This window comes from Acomys russatus, chromosome 27 (assembly GCF_903995435.1).
Source record: "Acomys russatus chromosome 27, mAcoRus1.1, whole genome shotgun sequence".
NCBI lineage: Eukaryota > Metazoa > Chordata > Mammalia > Rodentia > Muridae > Acomys > Acomys russatus.
This window is the reverse complement of record NC_067163.1, coordinates 12,959,873-12,986,109: the sequence shown is the minus strand read 5'-3', so window position 1 is coordinate 12,986,109 and position 26,237 is coordinate 12,959,873. Positions and strand designations below refer to the sequence as shown.

At 44.2% G+C, this 26,237-nt stretch overlaps 1 protein-coding gene across 1 annotated transcript; it reads left to right on the top strand.

Annotated features, from left to right (window-relative positions):
- The first annotated feature begins 775 nt into the window (after window positions 1–775).
- Window positions 776–25,460, top strand: LOC127209816 (sperm-associated antigen 11B-like). Its single transcript, XM_051169458.1, has 5 exons — window positions 776–836; window positions 1,343–1,492; window positions 2,631–2,747; window positions 23,310–23,366; window positions 25,259–25,460. Exons 1-5 carry the CDS (start codon window positions 776–778, stop codon window positions 25,420–25,422), a joined length of 549 nt encoding a protein of 182 aa, XP_051025415.1. The 3' UTR covers window positions 25,423–25,460.
- The last annotated feature ends 777 nt before the right edge of the window (window positions 25,461–26,237 follow it).

Below are 26,237 nucleotides of genomic sequence, written 5' to 3'. Positions count from 1 at the left end.
TATTGTTTTTAGAGAAAATATGGGCTGAATTGTAGGACATTTTCCTGCAGAATTGAATTGAATCTAATGGTGTGACCAGGAGATGCCAAGGAGTAGAATGAATGAAAGGGGAAGGAAAAAATGAAGATGACTCAGTAGCTTAAAATGAAAAGAAAGAGGGTCAAAGGAGATGAAGGAGAAGGGAGGAACAAAGCAACAGGGAAAGAGACCAAACAAGAGAAGAAAGAGCAGCGATAAAATAATTTTAAGAGCCATGACTACCTGGAGCCCTTCCTAGTGGTGTGTCTTGTATTTTATGTAAAACATTTTCCCACTAAAATAAAACAGTTTTGTCTTATGTTTTATGTAAAACATATCCCTACTAAAATGAAAAGGTTCTCCAGGCAACATAGACTCAGCGTGGTAGCTTTACAGCGATCACCGTTTTGATGCCTTTGGGAGCTACTGGAAAGTAACCGGGGAAGTTAGTGGTGTGCTAAAGCCCTTTATTTTGCCTTTCAAGGCCTTTCATCTTAATTTACCTTCCTGAATTCTTGTATTCATCAAGCCTACCCAAAGCACTCAGGCATGCCATTTACTTCCTGAAAAACACACATAACTCAAAAGGTTGTTCTAGGAACAGCGGGGGAAACAAACACATCTTTTGGTGACTCTTGCGGCTGTGCACTCTGTCTGGAGGCTCCCAGCCCACTCTCCCAGCTCAGCTATAAGAGGGCCTGCAGCCGCTGCCCACCCACCTCGGGCACCATCTCCGCCTGCCATCTCCTCTATGGCCATGAAGCCGAGAGTCCTCCCCTCCTTTGTCAGCCTCCTCCTTGTGGCCCTGTTGTTTCCAGGTAAAGCAGAAATGTGGGTTTAGTCCTTGGGGTCAGGCCCTTTCTGCAGTTGTTGCTTTGGGGACAGAAGTCTAGGGTGGGCCAGAGGAACATCAAAGCGCAGAGCACATTTTCCTAATGGGGCTTTTGGGCAGAAGTCAGTGAGGTGGGTTCTCAGAGGCTCTGGGCCATGAGTTGTCCTCACTCTTCCGTCTTATACAGAGGACATTGAGTTTTCGGTGGAGAGACTCTTGGGGAGTGCATTTATGATGTCCAAGACAAAAGCTGAGCTTGCTGTAGTTGAGGTGCTCACAGCCACTGTTCCCCGTACATTATTTTTTTCACATGCTACTCTTTCCATTTTATCTCCACACACATATATTCATCTGGGTCAAAGTATATACATAAAGAGTATACGCAACCCCTTGCAGTGCATTCCAGCCTCTTGTTGACCCTCACTCACTGTTTAAACATGTTCCATCCTCTTGAGTTGCTGAAAAGCGGGTTAAGAGTATCTTTCATTTCAGCAGGGCTGCCTAGTGCCTCTTCTGTTCACCACTTGGCCACTGAACTTCCCAGTTTCCCCAACGAAGAATTTCCTGGGCAAGGAATAAATGGATCTCGGCTGTTACATCGCAGCGCGAGATACTTGCCTCCACGAACTCCCCCTTTCCGTGGTAAGTCACGTGCCAAGGAACAAGGCAAGTTCATCCACTTGGGAAATGTTGAATGAACGTGATGGGGGGGGGTGGCAGGGTGGATGGGATGAGGTGAGCATCACTGCTTGGTGGGGACACGGTGTGGTTGGTGCAGTCTTTCCTAGACATCAGGAAAAGTCGGGAGATCTCGCAGCTTCTGCTGGAACTGGATCATTGAGGGTCTCAGGAAACATAGGGTTCTTGATGGGCCAAGAGACGAATTGTCTGTGTTCATTATGGTAATCTCTTGGTTGATTCAAACAGTAACCAGAGGAGATGATTCTTTTGCCAGGTTCCTTATTCCCCTAGTTTTGGAGGTCATTTACTAAATAGGAATGTAGTTTCCTAAATTTTATTTACTAAATTTTATCTAGTAGGAATTTATTAAATACTTGCTAATCTCTAGGTGTGGGATGAAGTTCTGGCAGGGGTCCCTGAGGAAGTAGGTAGAGTGTGCTGTTTACCAACTCTAGTGGGGACAGATACAAGGCACTGTCAAAGTACTATAAGCCCAGGCCATTCTTCTGGATTCTTCTGGTCAGATCTAGGCTTCTTGTCTATCCCTAAATTCTAGCCCAGAGCCAGCCTCAAACCCACAAAGGCCGGAGGAGCTGGTGGATTCTGAAATGATCTTAATCTCAAAGTCATGTCTGACCTTGACACAAGAGTCAGTGGGTGAGGAGGACAACTGAGTGCTGGTAAATTCCTGGTGACATTCCATGGTCACAGTCCTACCAACTCCAACTCTTGCCTCTTCCTATCATAATCTATATGCCTTTGGAGCTCACCCTCTGTTCTAAGGGACTTAACAGACTGAGGGAAGAGAAAAAGAAAATGCAGCTGTCTCATTACCAATACAGGCACAATGGGATGTCTGATAGACTGCTGCAAGACACGGTACCACCCCATGTTGTTAATATAGGAACTTAGGAGACTTTAAAGGAATAGAGCTGTGTGTCTGGACTTGTGTTCACGGTTTAGCATTCGAAATCACGACCGCTACAAGCCATTTTCCAACTACTGCCACTCCCCACATCATAGCCTTAACTTTGGAAATGACCACTGGCTAATTCTTGACATAATCTTGTGATACTAATCCGGATGTTCTTTTATGCAGAGCCTGAACCAAATTACCAAATTGTCAACTGCAAGAGAAGCGAAGGTAAATGTCAAGAATACTGTAATTATAGGGAATCTCAAGTTGGCTACTGCTCCAGAAAGAAAGATGCCTGCTGCACAACTATGAGCTGATGCTGCTGATAGCTGAAGCCGAAGCCCAGCACACCTGCCAGCTCTCCTGAACTATAATGTCCTTCCGGGTGTGGGAACCCTAGAGAAGTGGCTAAACAGGCAAAGGCAGAGGCATTTCAACCCATGTCAGACAATCTATTATTACATCTTATTATTACAAAGCTAAATAACAAACGCTGTCTGCACACTAGCTTACAAAAGGCCCACTAGCTTCAGACATATCTTCAAAGTCATACCATTCATGCTGGGAGATGTAGCTGTAATAAACCTTCATAGAAAAGCATTCAAATAACGTGCTCTTTCGTTTAAGGAATAATTTAGGTCACTCTCTTTTGTCACGGGCACTGAGAAATGTGAATTGGAAACATGGGGAAGACACACACAAAACTAAATATCTGAATGGGCAGAAATAATGAATTAGGACTTATGGCTTTAATACGATTTATCTTAGACAGTAGTCATAGAGAATTCAGAAGTGGCTCCTGGGAAAAGCTGAGGCAGCACTGTAAGATGGCCAAGAACTTGTTAACTTAGGGGAGGGGCAGGAATGTCCAGGCATAGGGTACAGTTTGTACAAAGGAATAGGAATGTGGGAGGATGGTTAGCCAGTTAAATGGGAAGAGTTCAAGTAAAGCAGCAACGGAAGTCAACTCACGGGAGCAGGTGTGCTTCCTGTAGGAACTGGTGCAATGCCACCGAGGCTAACAGAGGGCTAAAACCTCCCCAGCTACAGGGAGTTGTATCAGGTGCTCTGGGGGGTGGGGCAGGGCAACAGCCTTTCAGGGTGCATTCTAACAACAGTTAAGAATGTGCTGGAGACAGGAAGGAAAAAGACTAGGGGAGAGATGGTTGCTACCACTGAAGTCTAAGAAAATCAGTCATGACTAAAATTGAGTTGACAGTTGAGAGAAAGTCACCAGTCAGAGAACTTTAAAGAAGTGGAGCTCACCAGACCACGAAGAAGGAGAAACAACAGGATAGGGTTGAGTTATAGTAGCCAAAGCTACCCACGTGGTACAAGAATGGGCCTAGAGACCGCTTGGATGTGTTGAATACCAAGGCATTCACAGATGTCTACTGGGGAGTTGAGTGGGTGTATGTAAGTCCAGGGGAGAAGAGGAAATGGAGAGCTGTAGGTTCCAGTCATTTGCCAGCAGGTGCTGAAACCCATAGTTAGAGACCGCTTTCTGAGAAAAAGAAATCTGTAATTCAGATATGGCTTTATGGAGGTTGTGGGGAGGTCCTAAGTGAAATATCTGAAGTAACACAATTCCAAAAGATGGAATGGAGTCAGTTTGGTGGAATGGAAAGCCGAAGAGCAGTCACTTCCTACCAGTCAACAGGAAGTGATCATGAGAAACAGTGATGGGTAGCTCATCTGTCCTTCCTTGACCTACACACCTTGGTAAGGGGTGGGACACCTGGCCTCCAGACTGAGAATTGAGTTCCACTATCAATAAAGCCTTGGATGTTCAGGTGTAGGAAGCCAGTGTTGCTTAAGTGAAGAGAAGAAAAATTTATTCAAGAGAGAGTGTTGTGGCGCACGCCTTTAATCCCAGCACTCGGGAGGCAGAGGCAGGTGGATCGCTGTGAGTTTGAGGCCAGCCTGGTCTACAAAGTGAGTCCAAGATAGCCAAGGCTACACAGAAAAACCCTGTCTCGAAAAACCAAAAAAAAAAAAAAAAAAAGAGAGAGTGTTGTTTATTTGTGGTATAAAAGTTAAAATACTAAGATTAAACCACGAGGGTGGAATGCGGGAGTGCATGTCTGGGTAAGATGTTCTCAAAGCAGGAATAAAGATGAGAAGGAGGCAGGGGAGGTTTCCTGTAAAATAGGGTGTGTAACTATTTCATTATTAGTCTTAAATCCAATATTATTTCTGTTCCTCACTCACTTGCTCACTCAATTACTCAACAAATATCCGGTCAGCATCCATTGTTAATTTAGGTTTAAGCATTCAACCGTTAGCCAAACTCATTGTGCTCGTGTATTCTGTGTTCTGTCTGGCATGTCAAACCATGAGAAATATATGCAAGTAAGATACATGGCATGCTAGAAAAATAGTAACTATAACGAGAGGAGAAGACCATGGATGGAAATACAAGTTGTGAGGCAGAAGGTTGACTTTTATAGAGAGGGGTGACATAAAGTCCCACCAAGAAGGTTGACACTGGATGAAACCCTAAGGGATATCAGGGTGTGGTGGGCATGGGCCCTGAGGGGAGGGGACAGCGAAAGGCCATGCACTGAGGACCAGCCTGGTGCGGGGTATTTGAAGAGTATTGGGAGGACACCAGTGTGATCAGAGCAAAGGGAGTAAGAATTCAGGGTGAGTCAGGAAGGTTGCTAAGTGAACTTGCAGGCCAGGAGGAGATGACAGCACAGCCGAGAGTATTTATTGGGAAGAGGACCACTGTCTTCCTGGTGGGTTAGAGATTTGGGAATGCTGGAGGGCAGTGTCCCATTGCTCAGCTCTTTTTTCCAAATAGGAAAATGTCAATCTATTGCCTTCTAATTGGCTCCCTCTCCCTCCTGAGCCATGATAGATAAGGCATGGCATGTACTTCAGTGGATCTGGACATCACTTATTTTAGTTGTAATATGCTTCCTTGTCTGTTTAGTTCTAGAAGTTCATTATCCAATCTTACAAGGTCCAATTTCCACAGAGCACATTTAAGGAAACTCTATGCAGATTCAACTGGAAGATCACTTTTATACAGCTTCTTAAAATGTCCTCAAGGAGATCTGAATTATACATAATATGTAGTGCAATCCCTTTTTGAATGGCTATATAAATTATAAATTCTGTTTCTTGGATGGGCCCAATACTCACAAATTAACACATGGTAGGCTACCATCCTTTGGTATTAAAGACAGTGACAATGATAATCACTTTAATTGTCTTTAATAAATGTACCAGCTAATACAATGAAAACTGTTAGGTCACAGACAGTAGGATTATTGTTATACTATGTGCCCTAATTTCCTTTTAAGGAGGATTTCTATTCATTCCCTATCAGCAGTGTATTAACACCAAATTCTACACATTCTTTCTAACTCCTAAGATGATTAAAAGTTAACTGTTTGGACGGAAAACAGGAGCTGACCTCTTTGCTAGCATACCACTTTTTCCTTTTTCTTAGTGTATGCATTTAAAGAATACTAGCGATGTGTTTTGGTATGCATATTCATAGCGAATGTCTACAAGTCAAGTAGACAAACATTCTTATCTTATATGGTTGATATTTGTGAATGTAAGAAAGCTTGGGCTCTTTCAAGTCAGCCAGTATTGGGTACATAATATAATAGTTCTCACTGGAGTCCTCGCACCCTGAATTCTAGACTCTGGTCCTGTATAACTGTGCCTTTGCACCTGTTGAATTACCTCTTCCTGTTCCTCCTCCAAAAGCACCTTTCTTCTTACTCTTCCTTGATATCTGATTTTTTTTCAAACCTATGTTTTTAGTTTTTTTTTTTTTTTTTTAACCTATTTAATGTTTATCATATGCATTAGATTCCATTATGGCATTTTCAGACAAAGTGTGTTTTTGTAGGTCTCCTTGTCCTGGTCCGCCTCGCCCACTGCTGCCCATACTCTCCCTTTGTACTCCCTACCCCAGTCATGTCTTTTTCATCTAGAGAGTGAGAAAGAATGTAAATGCCGAGGAGCAGAGGGAAGCCCAGACGGCAGGAGTCTCAGATATGCGGCTGCGCACTTGACCAGCACGACATTACTGAGCTCAAGAATCACGGACAGGGTTGGTTGATTTTTGTCCCAACATCCCCCAACCCTCTATCAGCCTGGCTGGCTGGAGAGGGTGGGTGAGGCCGCCTCTTTCTCAGCCATTATAACCCTCCTCTCTGCCTTCTCACACTGTCGATTCTCAAGAAAGCACAACGGGAAGGAGATTCACCTCCCGCCCCACCCCCCGCATCCCCCCTCTGCTCATTAACATTTTACAGTGACAGATGGCATGAATGTAAGAACACCCAAGCCCTTCTAATTTAGCGAACATCAAGTACATAACTGTTGGGGTGCACTGTGTGAGGGTTGTCTCTGTATAGTCAACTGTTGGTTGCTCTACCCACAGAGACACTAGCCGGTATTGTTATGCTTAGGCCCTGTCACTGGCCTCATCTGCTGTAAACATTCACTTCTCTCACTTGCTGATTGGCTTAATGATGATCTGACAGCCAATAACTAGGCAGGATGTGGAGGAGGGACCTTCCTTGCTTAGGAGGGTCTCTAGGAAAGGAAACCATCGATTTGGCAGTGGGATGTGGAGGCACAGGTAAAGAACTAGTCAGGTGGCGGGTGGTGAGCTAGAATAGTCAGGATAATTTACGTGAGCTAGCTGAGAGTCTGTCAAGCTGTATGCCTCCGTGTCGTTATTTTAGCCGTTGGCAGGTCCGAGAAAGTCCTGATATATTTGGTGCCCAATGTGTTGGCATGTAATCCAAGCTTAGGCACTAAATTCAGGCTTTAGCCCAAAAGTTCTGGACATGGGAGCCAGAGGTTTCCTAGCAAGCATGCTACTCAGTGAATGAAAGTTTAAGGCAGTGGTAACAAAAAGTAAGTTCAGGACAGGTGGAGTGACTGGCCCAGTGTGACAGCGCATGTAAATCCAGGACAGGGGGAGCTGACCTAGCAGTCTGGCAGCCTGCCCCAATGCCCAGGTTGAGGCAGCAGTGCCCAACTGGCTGTTACCACTGCTGCCTTCAACTGGCCCTGCCCAACACCTACTCTAGGGGTGCAGAGGCTGCTGCCAGGCTGACTGCAGGCGGTGGAAGCCAGGCCCAGACTGAGAAGCTCGTAGGGAACCCATGCCACCGCAAATCACCACCACCACCACCACCACCACCACCACCACCACCACCACCACCTTTCCTGGAGCCAGTAATGTATGTTTAAAATGTGCACATCCCAGAAGTAAGAGTTTATAGAAATTTAGGTATAGAGATAAATAAGTTTGAAAGCAGGAAAAGAGAAGCAAATAGCTACATTTTGAAATGCACTTAGGTGCTGAAGAAAAAAATATTTAATTTGGAAATAGTAAAGTGAAATATCTGAAGGAAGGAAAGAGTTAGAGAGATTAAAAAAAAAGAAGAAGAAAAAATTTCTGTCTTAAAAAATGGAGAACACAGTGGTGAGGCCACTTCGACCCTAAATGATTTTGTTTTAATTATAAGCATATAAATAATTATATGCTCAGTAATGATTGTAAGTTTATGCTCTCCTTAGGAAAGATCAGAATAAGTCAGACTTAGATAAGGAGAAGAGTGGGAAGTGCAATGCTGGGCTACAAATAGGACAGAGACTAGGGAATACTTTGAGAAACTCAATCTGGATCCTACAGCGCCACCTTATGACAAGGCTGCAAAATAGCAGTCCAGGCCCATTAGAAAACCCATGGTGATTTTCCCAGTTACAGTGAGGGAATTTCTTCCAGATGAGGGAAACCCACAGGGGCATAAAGAATCTAGCCCATACAGGTGCTAGACTTATAAATGTTTAAAGAATCAATACTATCCCATGGCAGGTATTCACTCTATGTAAATCAGATAATAACTGGGCCACATACAATTGTATAACTCAAACAAAACAAAACAAAACAAAACTGGATTGCTTTTATGTCAGCCATCTTAGAATCTGGTCCTCAACTACAGTGGCTAACATGGTGGAAAGATGAGGCTTCTGTTATGGAGCAATGAAATCATACTAGAGCTGGTAATATTGTCAAGGATCAGTTTCTAGGTGGAGGTCAATATTCTGAATTAAGAGTACAGATCATGTTTAATGATACCACTTTAGAGCAATATTGTACAGTAGCTTTCAATGCTCGAGGCAAAGTTCAACAGCAGGGAAAACAATCTGACTCTTTTACAAAGATAACTCAGGGTTCAGATGAATCTTTCACTGACTTTTATAAAGATTAACTACAGCTCTAAATAGAGAAATATCAGATCCAACTGCTAGAGAAATTTTAATTGGATCTTTAGCTGTTAAAAATGCTAATGATAAATGCAAAAAGGCTATTAGACCATTTTCCCACTTTTATAAATTGGATTTTGTTTTTCACTGCTGTAACAATTTCATTCTAGACCAAGGGAGGAAAAAGAAAGGACAAAACCACCACAGCGAGTAAATGACTAAAGCTTTTCTACTTTTAACAGGATTTTCCATCTGGTAGATTTATTTTCATATCCCCCTCAAAACAGACAGTAAGCTTACAATACTTTAAAGATTATAGATAGGTTGCCACTGAAAGAAAAATTTTACACAGTCACTGTACATCAAGGTTGACAAACTGTCCTGCGTGAAAATATACTTAGAAATTGTATGACCGACAGGGAACATTATTGTGTGTAAGGGAAGAGGAACGTGGCATGGCACACCTTCTCCCTGTGGCGCTCACCCTTGGAGTCGCTTAGTGTTGGGATTTCTGCTTCTGCCCTTCCCATTCATCACACCATCTTTACCCAACAGCACTCATTAAGGCAGACAAATCCTTTTGTGACACAGTCTCAGGAAACTGTGGACAAACAGCAAACTTTTGGCATTAAAATGGGCTAACACGCACACAGCCTTTAGTAATGCACAGGAAGCTGGTTTCCTTGGACTAGTGACAAGAAAAGATGAGCATGCTCATTAATGATGTCAGAAAGTTTAAGTCAGTGTCCAAGCAATTCCTAAAAATGCTTCTGCAGCCTCAAGCTCTGAACAGTATAGAATACATGCGAATGTATAGAGTTCAAGCTTGGCAAGTCACACCCAAGCAGGTTGTTAAACTATATATACAAAAAGCAAATGATAAACACAGAATTCAAGAGTTCTTTTGTTTTTCCTCATGTTCTTGAAAACTGACAAACCTTTGAGGACAGTCCTATAATATTAAACATTAGGTAACCACAGGCGTTGGGAAACCTAACTACACAAACTGATTTAAAATACTCACCATGACTTTGTGGTGTTTAATACAATTCAGCTCATAGTTAAGGGCACAAGACAACATTTAACAAAAATAACCACATCAATTGACTTAGAAATCAAATGCAAATAGATCTGAATACAGACTCCAAAATCTGTCTTTTTATGTGAACATTATCCATTTATTCAAAGTTATACAAGAATCTGAAGGATTAAAGTCTCTTGTGACATGAAGCCATTTCAATAGATTCATGTCTCAGTTGAGCATGAGGAGAGAGGGTGACAGTGCGTGGCTCCACTGGGTAGCTAGCCCATGACAGCAGACTCAACAGCAGCCTTCCCCCTCATCCCCCGCCTGCTGTCCTCCTTGATTGCCTGTGTGTGTTGCATTGGTAGCAGCATGCTGAGGGCCAATTTTAATGCCATTTGCCTCATTATTAATGTAAAAGACGCCTTCTTGGATTTTTTCCATAAATTTCTTTTGCTGTGTTAGTAAATTCCTCCTCTTCATTGGAAGCAGGCTTGGCAGAAATTTCCATGAATATAAGTCCATGCTATCGAGCAAAAGCTTCACCACCTTCTCTTTTCACTTCTCTCCTAGATTCTAAGTCACTTGTAATGTCATACACTAGTAAAGCCCCTGCTGCACCTCTGTAATATGACCTTGTGACAGAACAAAATGGTTCCTGCCCTGCTGTATCCCAGATCTGGAGTTGTATCTGTTTCCCATCAATCATTATCATTTGAGCACCAAACTCTACCCCAATTGTGAGGTCATGCACCGGCTGAAACCTCTTCTCTGTAAACTATAGCAATAAGCATGATTTACCAACACCTGTGCCACCGATGATCATGTACTTGGCTATTAGACCTCTAAGGGTCAGATCCACACCTATATATGACTGGATAAAAAATACTTCAGATATTGGATCTGATGCTCACAAGCCAGTTGTGATTGGGAAGGCATTTGCAAAAGGTGTGAGAGCTCAGAATATCCAAGGCTTTGTCTGTGGAAGACAAACAGTTCCTAAATATAATTTTTTTTCTAGTAATAATCCAGGGAGAAAGTTTCCTGGGAAACGCAAAAGATGTGGACATAGGGCTTATCAATGTAGATCATCCAGAGATTTTTGAGGCAATTCCTTACTGTCAGAAAATGACTCAGGGGCTTTTCTTCAGCCAAAACCAACTTAAGCCATTCATTTCCTGTAATCCAAGGAATGTCCTAGAAAGTGACTAGAAAAATTAAAGCTTGACAAGCAGCATTGCCCAAAACTTAACTTGATAGGGCAGTGCCAATAGATAAAACAAAAGATTCTGAAGGTACCAGAAAGAAAAGAAAAGAAAACAAAACCCCAGATATCTTGGCAAGCTGCCTAAATGATAAGAGACCAAAGTTAAAATTTACAATGAGATAGAATTGAGATTGAAGGCCTAGTGGGTACAGGAGCAGATGTCACAATAATTTAACAAGATTCCTAGAATCTACTTGGCCACTTCAAAAGATATCTACACAGCTCCTAGGGAGTGGAATGTTGTCTCAAGTAAAATAGAATCTAAAATGGATTAAGTGTATAGGACTAGAAGGTCAGGATGAAAGGTTAAGGCCTTAACATAAAAGCTTAAATAGTGATAGAAAATGATTTAGGCACAGAACTTTGGGCTCACCAATGTGGGACAGAGAGTGGAATACTGTCTCCAAGGTTGCCAAATACAAATGGACTGAATGGTGTGAGTATAATTCTTACCTGCTAGTTCTCATAATTGTTCTTATTGTGTATAGTTTATTGATGTTAGAAATAAAGCTATTTTCTTGGACAAAAGGAGGAGATGTTGGGGTACATTGTGCAAAGTTTGTCTCTGCATACTCAATTGTTGATAGCTGTACTGGCTGTTCATGGCTAGTGGTGGGCTAGAATAGTTGGGATAATTTAGATGAGCTAGCCGAGAGTCTGCCCAGCTAGACACCTCAGCATTTAAGTACTAGCAAGTCTTCTGTGTCATTATTTCAACTGCTGGCAGGCCCAAGAAAGTCCCATCATACATAACACAATGCTAGTCTCTGGTCTGCACACACACACACACACACACACACACACACACACACACACACAGATACACATACACACACACACACTCGTACACAAGTACATATGCACAAAAAAAATAATAAAAAATAAAACTAGGTGTTAATTCTCTGTAGCCCCAGGAGACTTGAAAATACAAAGCCTCACCCATGCCCAGGGCCCACTGTAGCTCAGTTGGGAGTTGCACATTTTGGGCTCTTTTTTTTGTTTCTGTTATTTCTCTATTTTTTAGGTAAGGTTTTACATTGCCTACACCAGACCCAAACTCAATACTTAAGCTAGAATTGTTGGGATAATTTAAATGAGCTAGCTGAGAGTCTGCACAGCTATATACCTAACCTTTTAAATATTAATAAGTCTCTGTGTCAAGGATGACGTTGAACTCCTGGCCCTCCTACCCTTACTCGCAAGTGCTGGGTTAAAGACATTCGGCACCATACCTGGCTTACAAGTTGAATTTTTGACATAGAGACAAAGTTCATGCAAGGAAACAATGTGCAGGCAAACCCCTCGAGCTGTGAATCGGACACTGGGACTTGTGTCTATTACCTTTGTGTTGTATGTAAGGGCTGCTGCAAGACCTTGTAGCCTGTTTAAAACCACCTCCTTGCTTTAGGAACACACAAGAGTGCCTATCTACTCTCAGGGCTGGATAAATTGGGAGCCAAATCCTATGGAGTGAGGAGCATGAACAACCTATAAAAACTTCTTGTGAGTCAGTCTTCCTATATGAATGTGAGACTCAAAGATGTGTGTTCTTATCATTTCAGTTACTCCACCTCTCAAAAATTATCCCCAGGTGATCACAAAAATATTTAAGTTTTGAGGGAAAAAAATCACTGTGTTCAAAACAGAGCAATACCATAACAAGCTATCTCCTTAAAAGAATATTACACACCACTTAAATGCAACAAAGACAAAAGCAGTGAGAAGCCAAAGAAAAGCTAATGTTGGACTTTTGGGTTACTTTAATTTTTAAAAAAATTTACCACCCTTCACCACCCTTCCAACAACACTAGGTAGGATATTGGGTGTTGAGTTCATTGGGGGCAGGGTTGATCTTTGCCATCAGGATATTTGATTTCTTCTATTTTTCTCTTTGCATAAGGCCATTTGACAAACCACAACCATCAACAACCAACAGCAGCAGTGGGAGCAGCATCAGGAGCAGCATCAGCATCAAGAGTAGCAGCAGCAGGAACAGTGGCAGCAGCAGTAGGAGCAATGACAGCAACAGGAGCAGCAGCTGCTGCAACCTCTCTTGGGCCTCTAGTACTTCTATATGTAAGGCTCTCTCTCTCTTTCAGCCTAAGCCTGGGAACATGACTCAGACAAGCTTGGGAAAGTGACCCAGAAAAAAATTGAAGGCCAGTTTTAGTTTCTGAGATCAACGTGGCCAACTGAGATAAACAATTTCAACTAAGGTAAACAATTCTCAGAAAATACCATCTAGAAATTCCCTGCAAACTCCCCAACACCCCTCCTTGCCAAGAATAGCCCTCAAGACCAACAACCCCTGCACTAGCCAATAACATTTAGACAAGCACCCCTAGCGGCCACCAGAGCCAATCCTAACATAAGGCACACAGCCCCTCTTAACCTCTGCGGTTTTAGCCTTTAAAAGTAGCCTGTAACAGTGACTCTGTGTGCCTCCACCTCTCGAGTGAGTGCTGAGGTCCCCTGACGCGGGTCAGCAATAAACCTTGTGCTTTTGCATCAACACTGTGGTCCTCGAGTGGTCTCTCATGACGACCCCCTACCCGAGTGGACTCTAGGGTCCAACATTGTGGGGGCACATCTGGGATTTGGGGGTCTCCCTGAGACCCCCGACCCACTTGTTGCAAGGTTTCAATGGCCCGGGCCCCGCCGACTCGACTGACTTCTGAGACCATGAGTTACTTTCGCTTTGCCTTTTGTCTGTGCTCTGCCGGCTCCCGTGAGCTCCTGCGGGCTCTCCTTTAGTCTGTGCTCTGCCGGCTCCCGTGAGCTCCTGCGAGCTCCTTTCTGTTTGTTCCCTTTTCTGGTCGGCGACCCACTTTCGGTTCGCCTCTGTAGCGCGCAAATCTGTATTGGGAGGAGAAAGGGGACAGATGTGTCCAGACCTTTCTCCCCTTCACCCTGGAGGACGCTCCGGTGGTTGTCTGGAGAAGGGCTGATGACAGCGTCGGTCTCCTCAATCCAAACGGCAGAGAAGTTCTGCCATCCGATCTGATTCCTATTCTGTGGCACCGATATTTTGCCATGCGGCTGATAGGTTTCGGTTTTATTTGTCTGTTTGTCTCTGTCTTGTCTCTCTCTGTCTTCCTCTCTCACGACCGACCGTACTGACACGGGACAAACTGTGACGACCCCCTTGACTTTGACTCTTAACCATTTCAAAGATGTTCAAGCTCGTGCACATAACTTGTCTGTAGATGTCTGCAGAGGACGTTGGCAGATTTTCTGTGCCTCAGAGTGGCCAACCTTTAATGTGGGGTGGCCTAGAAATGGGACATTTAACCTGCAGGTTAAAGATGTTGTTTGTAGACCTGGGTCCCACGGCCACCTGGATCAGGTCCCATATATAATCACGTGGGAATCCCTGGTCCGAGACCCACCACAGTGGCTCAAGTCTTTCCTCCTGGGCCCCCTGCCAACTTCTCTCTTCCCAGTTACAGTTTCCGAGACTCCTAAGACACCCAAAGAACATCCAGGAGTTCACCCAAAGCCCGTGCTGCCTGACAACCAACAACAAGCTCTCCTACTGCTAGACCTGCCTCCTCCACCTTACCCTACGCCTTCGAGTTCTCCCTCTGACCCTAACCCCTCTCTCCCTACCTCATCTACCCACACGCCCTCTCCAGACCCTTCAGCTCCTCCTCTTACACCTTCTCCTTCAGCTCCTTCTCTTACACCTTCCCCCCAACCCTCCTCAGACTCCTCCCTGCCCCCTCCTTCCCCTCCCCGCCTGCGTAGCCGGTGGGACCGAAATCCAGGCCAGGAAACCTCATTGTTTCCTCTTTGTACTATCACTGGTGACATCCATTACTGGCCATTCTCCGCATCAGATTTATACAATTGGAAGACCCACAATCCTCCCTTTTCACAAGACCCCCAGGCCATAACTTCCCTTATTAAATCAATCCTCTTAACTCACCAACCCACCTGAGATGACTGTCAACAGCTTTTACAGGCTCTCCTCACCGTAACAAAACAAAACAAAACAAAACAAAACAAAAAAACAGAGAGTCCTCCTAAAAACAAGAAAAAATGTGCTCGAACCAAAGGGGATACCCACCCAGCTCCCTAATGAGATAGACCAAGGATTTCCCTTGATACGCCCAGATTGAGATTTTGAGACAGCTACCGGTAGGGAGAGTCTCCGTATCTATCGCCAGGCTCTATTAACAGGTCTCAAGGGAGCTAAAAAGCGCCCCACCAATTTGGCCAAGGTAAGAACTATTACTCAGGGAAAAGAAGAAAGCCCTGTTGCCTTTATGAAAAGGTTGCTGGAAGGGTTCCACATGTATACTCCGTTTAACCCTGAGGCTCCAGAACACAAGACAACAGTGGCCATGTCTTTTACTGGTAAAAAATAAATAAATAAATAAATAGGACTCTAAAAGAGACCTTGACTAAATTGACCATTGAGACTGGCTTAAAAGATTAGAGACGCCTCCTACCCTTTACTCTATTCAGATCCAGAAACACTCCCTCACACTTTAACCTGACCCCCTATAAAATCCTGTATGGGGGACCACCCCCTTTGTCTACTATGCTTAATTCTTATGAACCTTCTGCTTTCAAAACTGACTTACAGGCTCGCCTTAAAAGACTCCAGGCAGTTCAAGCCCAAGTCTGGGCCCCACTGCCCAAACTTTACAAGCCTGGCCACTCTCAGACAGCGAGACATCCCTTCCACATTGGTGACTCTGTCTACATCCGTTGACACCGGTCTCAAAGACTCGAACCTTGCTGGAAGGGGCCTTACACCGTCCTGCTCACCACACCCACCGCTCTCAAGGTCCACGAAATAGCCGCCTGGGTTCACGCCTCTCACGCCAAAGCTGCCCCAGCGACTCTTGACTCCGCCCCAGAGACACCACGATGGCAGCTCCATCACTCCCAAGATCCACTCAAGATAAGACTTACTCGATTATGGGATTGACTATGAGTATTCTGCTTCTCACCCTTGTACCCTGTTTTGACTATGACTCTCCCTCAAATCCCCACCAGCCCATGAAGTTAACTTGGCAAGTGCTCTCCCATATTAGAGAACCCATATAGGAGACTTCGTCCATAGCCCCCTTATGGACCTGGTGGCCTACACTGCACCCTGACTTATATAAATTGGCTATGAGAGCTCCTGCTAATTGAGATATCGAGAAACACTCAAACCTCAATGAGGTTCCCACCAAAAAGTCTCCTGAAGGGAGGTTGGGTCTTGACCCCTGGGGGGACGTGGCACTACAAGAAGGAAGAGCTTGTTACGACGTCTGTCTTTTTACGTCTGCCCTGGCTCACACCGAACAAGAGCCATAGTGGCCAAATGCAGAGGGGCTTCCACATTCTATTGTAAAAACTGGGAATGCAAAACTTCAGGAAATACTTACTGAAAGCCCTCATCGTCCTGGGATTATAGCATAGTTAAGGCCAATTATTCCAGACCCAACACAGCCTCACCTAATTGGTACACCCAGGTAGACACTCAATGTAAGCGATGGTGTCACCCTTTACAGATTCAATTTACATCAAATGGAAAACGGAGTTGAGGATGGCTCGCCGGCCATGCATGGGGTCTTAGACTATACAAAGAAAGGCATGATGATGGCCTGCTATTTAAAGTCAGGTTAATAGTAACACAACCACTCCCAGTACCCATAGGTCCAAACCCCATTCTCGCTAACACCAAAATGCAACCATCTCTTCCTCCCCTCCTCACATCTACCCCAGCCTTAACCCCTGCTGCTTTTACTACAAGGGAACCCCCCCTTACCCAAAGTAAGAGACCGTCTCTTCAACCTAGTCAGAAGAGCTTTCTTAGCCCTTAATGCCACTAGTCCTCAGGCCACTCAATCCTGTTGGCTCTACCTTAACCCAAGCCCACCTTACTATAAAGGGGTCGCAACCTCCACCTCTTTTGTTAACACCACCAATTACTCTTCTTGTGACTGGGGCCAACACAGAAAACTTACTCTGACTAAAGTTTCAGGACTAGACACCTGTCTGGGTACCATACCCCCCAGTCACCGACACCTCTACAACCACACTTGTGCTATAACTACTACCAGTAATAACCATTTTCTTATTCCTCCCCCCAACTTATGGTGGGCCTACAACACCGGACTTACCCCTTGTCCTAACCTTTGCGGTTTTAGCCTTTAAAAATAGCCTATAACAGTGACTCGGTGTGCCTCCGCCTCTCCAGTGAGTGCTGAGGTCCCCTGACGCGCGTCAGCAATAAACCTTGTGCTTTTACATCAACACTGTGGTCCTCGAGTGGTCTCTTGCGACGACCCCCTACCCAATTAGACTCTAGGGTCCAACATATATCCTCTCAAGAGTCCCCAGAATTTCAAATGTCTTACATTTGCAGAAACTATCTGCAGCTACCCAAATCACACCCCTGCTAGCGTATGAGGCAAATCATAGTCAGCTGCTATGGATAATCTGAAGCAGTTACCCATATCCCACAACTAGGATTAAAACAAAAAACATGTCCCCATAACATTTCTCTGTGTTTCTTTGTTTTGTTTCTGTTTTTTCTTTTTTCTTTTCTTTTCTTTCTTTCTTTCTTTTTCTTTTTCTTTCTTTCTTTCTTTCTTTTTCTTTCTTTTTTTTTTTTTTTGAGACAATGTTTCTCTGTGTTAGCCTTGGCTGTCCTGGACTCGCTTTGTAGACCAGGCAGGCTTTGAACTCACAGTGATCCACCTGCCTCTGCCTTCCAAGTGCTGGGATTAAAGGTGTGAGTCACTATGCCCAGCTTGTGTGTGTGTGTTATTTATTATTATTTTTGATTTAAACAATTTATTCAGATTACATCTCATGTTATTCCTTCACTTGTATATTCCTGTTCCCCCTTCCTTCCCTCTTTCATCCTATTCCCTGTGTGTGTGTTTTAAAGAAACCAAAATTACAAACTTCTCACTACAAGCTTAAGATTAAAAACAAACAAACAAACAAACAAAAAACAAAAATGAAAACCAAAGGCAGCTTTCTGTCCTCATAGGAAACAAATATTAACATAATTTTGTGCAAAATTAATTGTTAACACTGTTTAAAATCAACCTAAAGTCCAACATAAATATCATTGGTGGTTTTAATTATTTTATCTTTCCAGGGTAGCCCATAAAATTATTGCATTATTCTTATTTGTTCCATGCTAAGGAAGGGAAAAAAAAAACCCTATACTCCCGGATATGCATGTGTGTACAAAGCTGTCTCCAAGCATAAAGCGATATTCTGTAGTACCTTTCAACAGGACGGAATGGCAAATTGAACTTAAGAAATAACTTTCTGGACATTAGCATAACAAGACTTTAAAACTTGCTACCAGGAAGATTGTGGAACCTCCCTGGATTCACAAGAAAAACAAAAAAACCAAACCAAACCGCAACTTACTTTTCTCCCACCCAGCTGAGGTAATATTTTGCATTTCTGTTTGTGGATGAGGAAGTGGACATAATGGTCCCATTAGTCATCTTGTTTCTGTCCTTTTTGCAGAAGCTGTTTCTTACCGAATCCCAGACAATGACACCCGCTTTATGGACACCAGGTGTACTCTAGTGGGAAGCTGCTCTAGCCAGCAGCACCTCAGGCTACTCAAGAGTCAGGAGAGGCACAGCTGACTGCCTGGCCTTCTGATTTCCACAGCACCTTACCTACATAATGTCCCACCCACGGAATGGAGAAGCCTTCCAAGGCTTTGATCTCTCTGCTATGTTTACTGCTTGAGGCTTTCCCATCATTGGGAAATGTGATTCTTTCTCAGCACCCTAAGTCATCTGGGCAGCGGGAATGGGGCAGTTAAGCCTGTCCCCAGCTTGGCTTCATCTGACCTGTGATGACCACTCCTAAGTTTTTCTCCCCGTCTGCGGATGTGGTGCGCAACCTTGAAGCCTGGGCTGCTCTGGCCTCTTTTCCATTTCTTAGGTCATGGGAAAAGATATCATGGCTCCCAAGAAATCTCCGTTGGCAGTAAGAAGGAAAACTATTGGGAGACTGAGTTCATAAACACTTAGGCTCTGCTGCTGTCTTGATGAAACGAAATAACTTCCTGGAGCAATCCAAGTATCAGCTTCCCTAGGCCGACGAGAGGAGGCAGGAAAACAACTCGTAGCCACCCCCTCCATCCCGCCCTTATGTGGCGGGGATCTCCTCAGAGAGGTGGATCTCACACTCCTCTCCTCAGTTGAGTTTAAGTGCTTGGTGGATGACGGGATGATGTATCAGGCCACTGTATTTAAGCTTTGAGGGAAATAGGGGAACATTCTAGAAACACTTCCTTCTGCCCCTACTTCTTGGGGACTCCCTGCTTGGATGCCTGCCCCATCCTCCTCTAACCTCTAAGAACTCTAGGCATAGAGAATTCTAGTCATTGCCTGCTACACTCTTATCCGAGGCACCAGCTCTGGGCCAGTTGGTACCCCTGTTTCACTGTAAGACACACAGTACATAAGGCGTTGAATCTTTAGGTATTCCTTTGCCCGGAGATCCAGGGCTCTGAGAAGGCAGAGAGTTAGCACCGTGAAAACAAGCTGTCTTCTCTCTCAGCAGCCAGTCGGGTAAGGGAGGGGCAAAGGCAGTCAGTCTCACAGGAGCTCAGCTTTGCCCCTGGGGCCAGGTCGTCGGACACATTTATGACATTTGTGACGTGTGGGCCTCTTTTATCACTCCCCTGCACTCTTCCGCGTTCTCTGGACGTCTGGGTTCAGCGACTTCTTGGATGACTGAGTCACATCAGTGTCTGCAGTGCCTGCCTGCAGTGTTAACTCAGAGGAAGCGAGTAGAACAATCCGTGCTCATTAAGCAGCTAATGCCGAGTACAGAAGACTCCTTCCCACGCCATTCCTGTGTTTTCTACTCCTTGGTCTGATTAATTATAAATATGAAGCAAACATCGAATAAGGATGGGTTATTTAATTAGCAGGAATTAATTTTTGCTAATATGGGGGATACATTTGTCTTCTGATTCCCTCAGTGGCTTAAAAATAGGGGAGTTCGTTTGTTTGGCTTCCCCAATAATTTCCCCTTACCTTTACTTTGTAGAGTTTATTGCTTACTCATGTGTTTACTTAAGTTCTGTGTCTGTTGGCAAATAGGTTGGCTCATTTGGTAGATGCTTACTGGTACCTGCCATATGCCGAGCAACAGTCCTGACTCGAAGTTTACAGCTAAGAACAAATGAACCAAACCTCTCTACTCTTGTGAGATAAATACATGGGGAAAAAGCTAACGGCTTTACTCACATTTTCTGGGCAGTGGTGCGGTTCTGTCTCAGCATCACCTCTGTCTCAGGTAAATGTCATTCCTGGACCAGTTCTAATTCTGTCAAGTCATTCATTTAGTGACTGCATTGGAGATAAATTGGGAGGAAGATCTTTATTGTCCACTTGGGAGGCAACGTCAGAATCCTTCCATCAAAACCTGATCTAAATTGGGTGGAGATACCCAGTGGCCTAGGCCCAGATTCCTGCAGAGCTTCCACCCTATGCGGGCTCTGGCCCCTCCACATTGGGGGCTATAATACCGAGGTCTGGTGGGCATGGGCTGCCAATCACTTACTAAGCACCCAGCATTGCAAACGCAGTGCTAGGACTATAATAGCCCCTGAAAGTTGTTTTTACTGTTCTTATCATTCAGATTCAGAGCCCAGAGATAAAACGCAGGCAATGTTCAGTTATTTAGTTAGTGGGGACTTCCTCCCAAATGCTGAAGCAAGAGAAGGGTGGATTCAGGCTGTTAAGAATTAGGCAGTGTGTGTGTGTGTGTGTGTGTGTGTGTGTGTGTCTTAGCCGGCAGTTTGTCACCTGCCTATACTCTGAAAGATCTACTCACCTCAGTTTCTAAGTGATTACTACTTTCAGTTTTCATTTTACAGAAAAAGGTATTTGACACAAGTCTTGACAGTAGAGAGAGACTAGGTGAAAACAAAGGGTTCAGAGGGTGGCGAATAAAGAGAGAGAGAGGGAGGGATGAATGCAGTAATAATATAGTATCCAGTCACACATTTGTTTAAACAAAAAGTACATTAAATACCACTAGTAACATGGCTATGAAATTACAGTTCAAGTTTGAAAACTTCATGACCTGGGTTCAGCTCACTGCGGGCAGACATAAATGAATAACATCACTATTTATTTCGCTTCCTTCTCCAGAGATTAGTCGGCTTCCAAGGAGGAGACTGAGAAAGTGACTCCCAAGTAGGAGTTACTAAGTAGCTCTGGAGAGCGAGACATGCCGTTTTAAAGGGGAGAACCGAGGAAGCCAGGCTCACTGACCGGTCTCATCAACAGCCCAGCAGAGATGCAGGTTCACGTGTATAGTTGCTCCAACACACAGCTTAGCTACCAGTCTGACTTTGACCCTCACACATGCACATGTTTTGTATCTGCTTTGCATCCTTAATTTGTAAGTATCACTTAGGGTAAGGATCCATTTTATTCTAATTTATTTTTATGATTGATTGATTACAGGTTCAGAAGCAATTGCAGGGTCCAAGTTACCCCAAGGTTTATTTTCATCAGTACTTTTATTTTTTTTTCATATTTTTGCATTAATTCTTTGAAAATTTCACACAAATTTGTTTTTATCCTAGGTGGCAACTTCCTGTACTTTTACAAAGGACAGACAGGCCTGTGCCTCAGGCATCGGTTGCCAGGGTCCTTAGGCTTTGATCACTGATCTGGAGCTGGAAATGTCAGATGGGCCCTTGGCTGGCCTCTCTGTGGAGGGAACTCACTGTCCAGTCACGCAGTCGGTCTGGCATCGTGTCTGACGCCTCCTTTTCAAAAATCCGTCTTTGCTCAGGCTGGGGGTCAAATATGTAGGTAGGAGCCTGGTTAATTGAGGCAGAGGTCAGCCGACAAGAACATTATGAAGCTGTTACAAAAATAAGAAAGCTTTCCATGTTCCCACTGAAAGCATCTCTCCAGTATACAGCAAATGAGCACAAGAAAGTCCAGAATGAAGTGTGGAGCCTGCTGTTTACATGACAGTGAAGGGATAGATGTACATACATCTGCTTATACAACGGAAGCCACTGCAAGGGCTAATGAGAAACTGTTAGGGTTGCCATGGAAACACTGAGTATTACGACTTGCTCTTTTTACTCTTTGGTTTATAATTGATGCACATTAATTACGTATAACGAGTTTCACTATGACAGGTTAATGCACATATACTTTATATTTTGGCCACGTTCACTCCTAGTGCTCCCTTGTATCCCCTCCCACTTCTGCAGGACTCAGCCGACCTCCGGACTCCCTACTTTGGTGTCTTTTGCCTTTTTGATTGACCTAGTGAGTCACATCAGGGTTGGTACAGGAACACTGGTGTAAGTTCTTCACAGGAGCATGGAGACCTTAGCCATTATCCACACCATTGGATAAAATGTTTCTCCCTCTTTCGGCAGCCATTAACTGTGTACATGTCCTCAGAGAGGGGCTAGGCCTGAGTCCTGCCCCTCCTCCATGGCTGTTGGCCAGCTCAGTATTGGGCAGGTAACATAGCCACCCTGAGTTCAAGCACAGAGTCTTTTCAGTTTTTATTGGGATTTTAAGAGAAGTAAATCCAACTGACCAGAGACTAAAACAGAGACGAGATGAGTATGAGATATGCCTTCCTCTTCAAATACGGATAACATTCTGGCTTCCAACAGTTTGATTTTTGCAAATTTGTGGATCTGGTGTGTTATATCCGGACTTTTGTTTACATTGCATCCCTATATTGTTTCTATTGTCCTTTATGTTCTGTTTTTACTGCCCTGTGGGAAATTACTGATTGTTTCGTCATGTTGTAATGTGCCACTTAGACTCTGCCTATTGACTGTGATGAGCCGCATGACCCTGAATGTTCTAGGTGCACATGGGGCTTTGTTTCTGCTGAGTGGCTGTCGGGGAGTACCTTCTGGTCAGAACGCTGCTTGTACTGTCCTCAACTGGGGTGGGTCCTGCTCAGTTGAATGCTTCGAAGGCCGAGGACATGTCTTTATGCAGTTAATTCTCTGTCCCCCACCATCCTACCATAGTGCTTGGTGCAAGTGGCCGGTCCCCAATGTTGGTTATCTTTCTGTTTCGAGTTTCACATGCCCAACTGGCCTATCCCGGCCTCCTGCCTCCAGGGAATGCTACGATATCTGTCTATTTTTAGGCAAAGAAGAAAGATTGCCTGGTGCCTTCTGCCCACAGCTTAACCCAGCAGAGCAGATAAATGCCCTCACTCTTGAGTGGCGTTCTCCGAGGCTATAAAGGTCTCACGTTCCTCCTTCCTCACCTGGCTTAACTCAACCCTTAGTCGCTCCTGCCTCCCTGCACGGAGAGTGAGCCATAAAACATGAAGGTTTTGCTATTCTTCGCTGTTTTCTTCTGCTTGCTCCAAGGAAAGTCAGGTAAATGTCATCTGACTAGCTCTGGAGAAGGCAGGACTGCCATTTGTGCTTGTGGACAGCGTTGAGACATGTTTGGGTATAGACAGAGGGCACAGGCAGTAGGCTACTCTGGGGCTCCCGGTTGGACCACTTTTATAATGAAGAGGTGTGGGAGTTTTATTTATTTGTTTTGTTTTGTTTTTGAGAGTGGTAAGGTTTATAATACAAGACATAGAAGCTTGTTTTCTTGAATACAAATAGAAAGACCTGGTTGCAATCTGACATAGATTATTCAGCCTGGATTTACAGTGATACAAGTGTCAGAGCTGGAAGGGAACAGAAGTCTTCTAAGGCACATGCCTTTAATCCCAGCACTCAGGAGGCAAAGGCAGGTGGGTTGTTGTGAGTTCAAGGCCAGCCTGGTCTACAAAGTGAGTCTAGGACAGCCAAGGCTACACAGAGAAACCCTATCTCAAAAAATAAAACAAAACAAAAGATCTAAAGCAATCCAGAGTCTGTGGACAAGCAACCAAGCTGCAGAGACAGTGTAAACTCACTGCTATGTAGTAGACAGGGAAGGTACTCACATCTGTGGCATTCCCCTAGCTTTTGTAAATAACCTACTGCTACTACTACTGCTGCTGCTGATTACTACCACTCCTCCTCCTCCTACACACACACACACACACACACACACACACACACACACACACACACCCCTCAGATGTATCCTTTAAATGACTTTTCAAATGAAAGAACATGAGTTACTCAAAGAAAACTAGAGTCCAGACCCCGAAGCCTTTGAACTAGTGGCTCTTCTGTCAAGGCGGACTGCACCCACATCTCCGTATCCCCTCAGACTGTGGTGGACTTGATAGGCACAGAGTCATAGTCAATACTCATTTGAAGTTTGGCTATTTCAGGAGACTGTTTTTCTATACAGATCAGACCCATGTTGTATTACTGTTGCTTTTAAACACATGATGTGTGTCTAGCCTTGTTAGAAAAGTCTCTTTTTTAAAACTATCTCTTTCCCATGGTGCTTTCTTTGTTTTTGTTTTTTGAGACAGGGTTTCTCTGTGTAGCCCTGGCTGTCCTGGACTCACTTTGTAACCCAGCCTGGCCTCGAACTCACAGTGATCCGCCTGCTTCTGCCTCCTGAGTGCTGGGATTAAAGGCATGCGCCACCATGCATGGCCCATGGTGCTTTTTTTAATGGGGACTGTATTTAGTTTTTTTTTTTTTTTTAACATAGAAGGCCACACACATCATATTTTCTTCTTCTTCTTCTTCTTCTTCTTCTTCTTCTTCTTCTTCTTCTTCTTCTTCTTCTTCTTCTTCTTCTTCTTCTTCTTCTTCTTCTTCTTCTTCTTCTTCTTCTTCTTCTTCTTCTTTATAGTAGCAGTAAGAGTGAAAATCCAGCCACAAGCCAGGAGGCAGACACATTTATAATTTTTCTACACCCAGAGACCTGCCTCCTGTTGCTCTTTTCCTTTTTTCTAAAATTTCTAATTCAGCATAGAATTCCAGTAATACCTGTGTCAGAGCTATACGAGAACAAGAGATCTTCTAAGGCACCCACCCCAGAGTCTGTGGGCAAGGAACCAAGCTGCAGAGAGAGTGTAAAATTCCCACTATGCAGTGGACAGAGGAATTTCCCGCCCCTACACTGTACCTCTATCTTCAGGGAGCTGAAGAACTCTGATGGAACCGAAGTTTCTCAGGGCTTACAGTGTGGGCCAGCGTATTTCACACATCCTGGTAACACCATGAGATATAAGTTATTGCTCTGAAAAGCTAAGGGGTCAAGTCTCATTGAAATTGGGGCTTAGCTGTGCAAGAATATAGTGAACTCAGTACTGGGCTGTGGGCTGGACTTGCTGTTTATCTCCATCTGTTGCATCCACACACAGCGGACGTGCCACCGGGAATCAGAAACACGGTCTGCCTCCTGCAGCATGGCCACTGCAGGCTTTTCATGTGCCGTTCTGGTGAGAAAAAGGGGGACATCTGCTCTGACCCCTGGAACAGATGCTGCATCCCCAGTCTCATGGAAAACGGGACACAGAAGACTTAGGCTGAAAGATCTAGGATGTGGGGTACAAGCTCCTGGAAGATGGAGACCCGGAAACACCCCAAAGACCTTGAGTATGTGCAGCTGATGGAGTTTGCCCAATAAACACTTGCTGAATAATCTATCACCAAGGCAAACGTTTGGTGAAAGAATTTTTTTTTTTTTTTGAAAAGGTGTTAGTTTGCCATTTATTTTAAAGGACTTGGAGGAATTCCTGTTGCTTTCTTTATTTTTCTGCTTTGTCCTTTCTTTGTAACGGGTGACGTTTCCTACATACCTAGGGACAGGGTAGAACAGAGAACAAGTTCAGCTCCAAACGCCATTTTCAAAGGGACAGGAATGGCTAACTTACTGGCCTTACGTCCTCTATGGCAATCCTTTTATCAAGCCCTGTGCCAGCGTCTTCCTTCTTGCTCAGGCCACTAGGGATCCTGTCCCACTCCCAGAGCCTCCTCACATTGTAACACCGACACCCACATAGAATTTTCTTGCCTTTCAGCATTTATTCTTATGTTATGTCAACCGAGTAACATGGTGACCTTGCCATCTTCTAGAGAATATAATACAGGTTAAGATGGCCATTCCTGGGATTTAAGAAAAATGGGGGGGGGGGGGGCGAGATCTCCTGAGGTCAATCAAATTGCCCCAAGTCAGAAACTCATAGAAATCAGAAACTCATAAACAGGATTCTTGATGTGCCTGTAAAACTGTCCATTGTTGCTTTTATCTTTAAATGCTTGTTTATTTATTTGTGTGTGTTTAGGTGTATGTGTTTGTGAGGGGGTGTGCATTGAGTGTGTGTACGGTGTGTGTGTCTG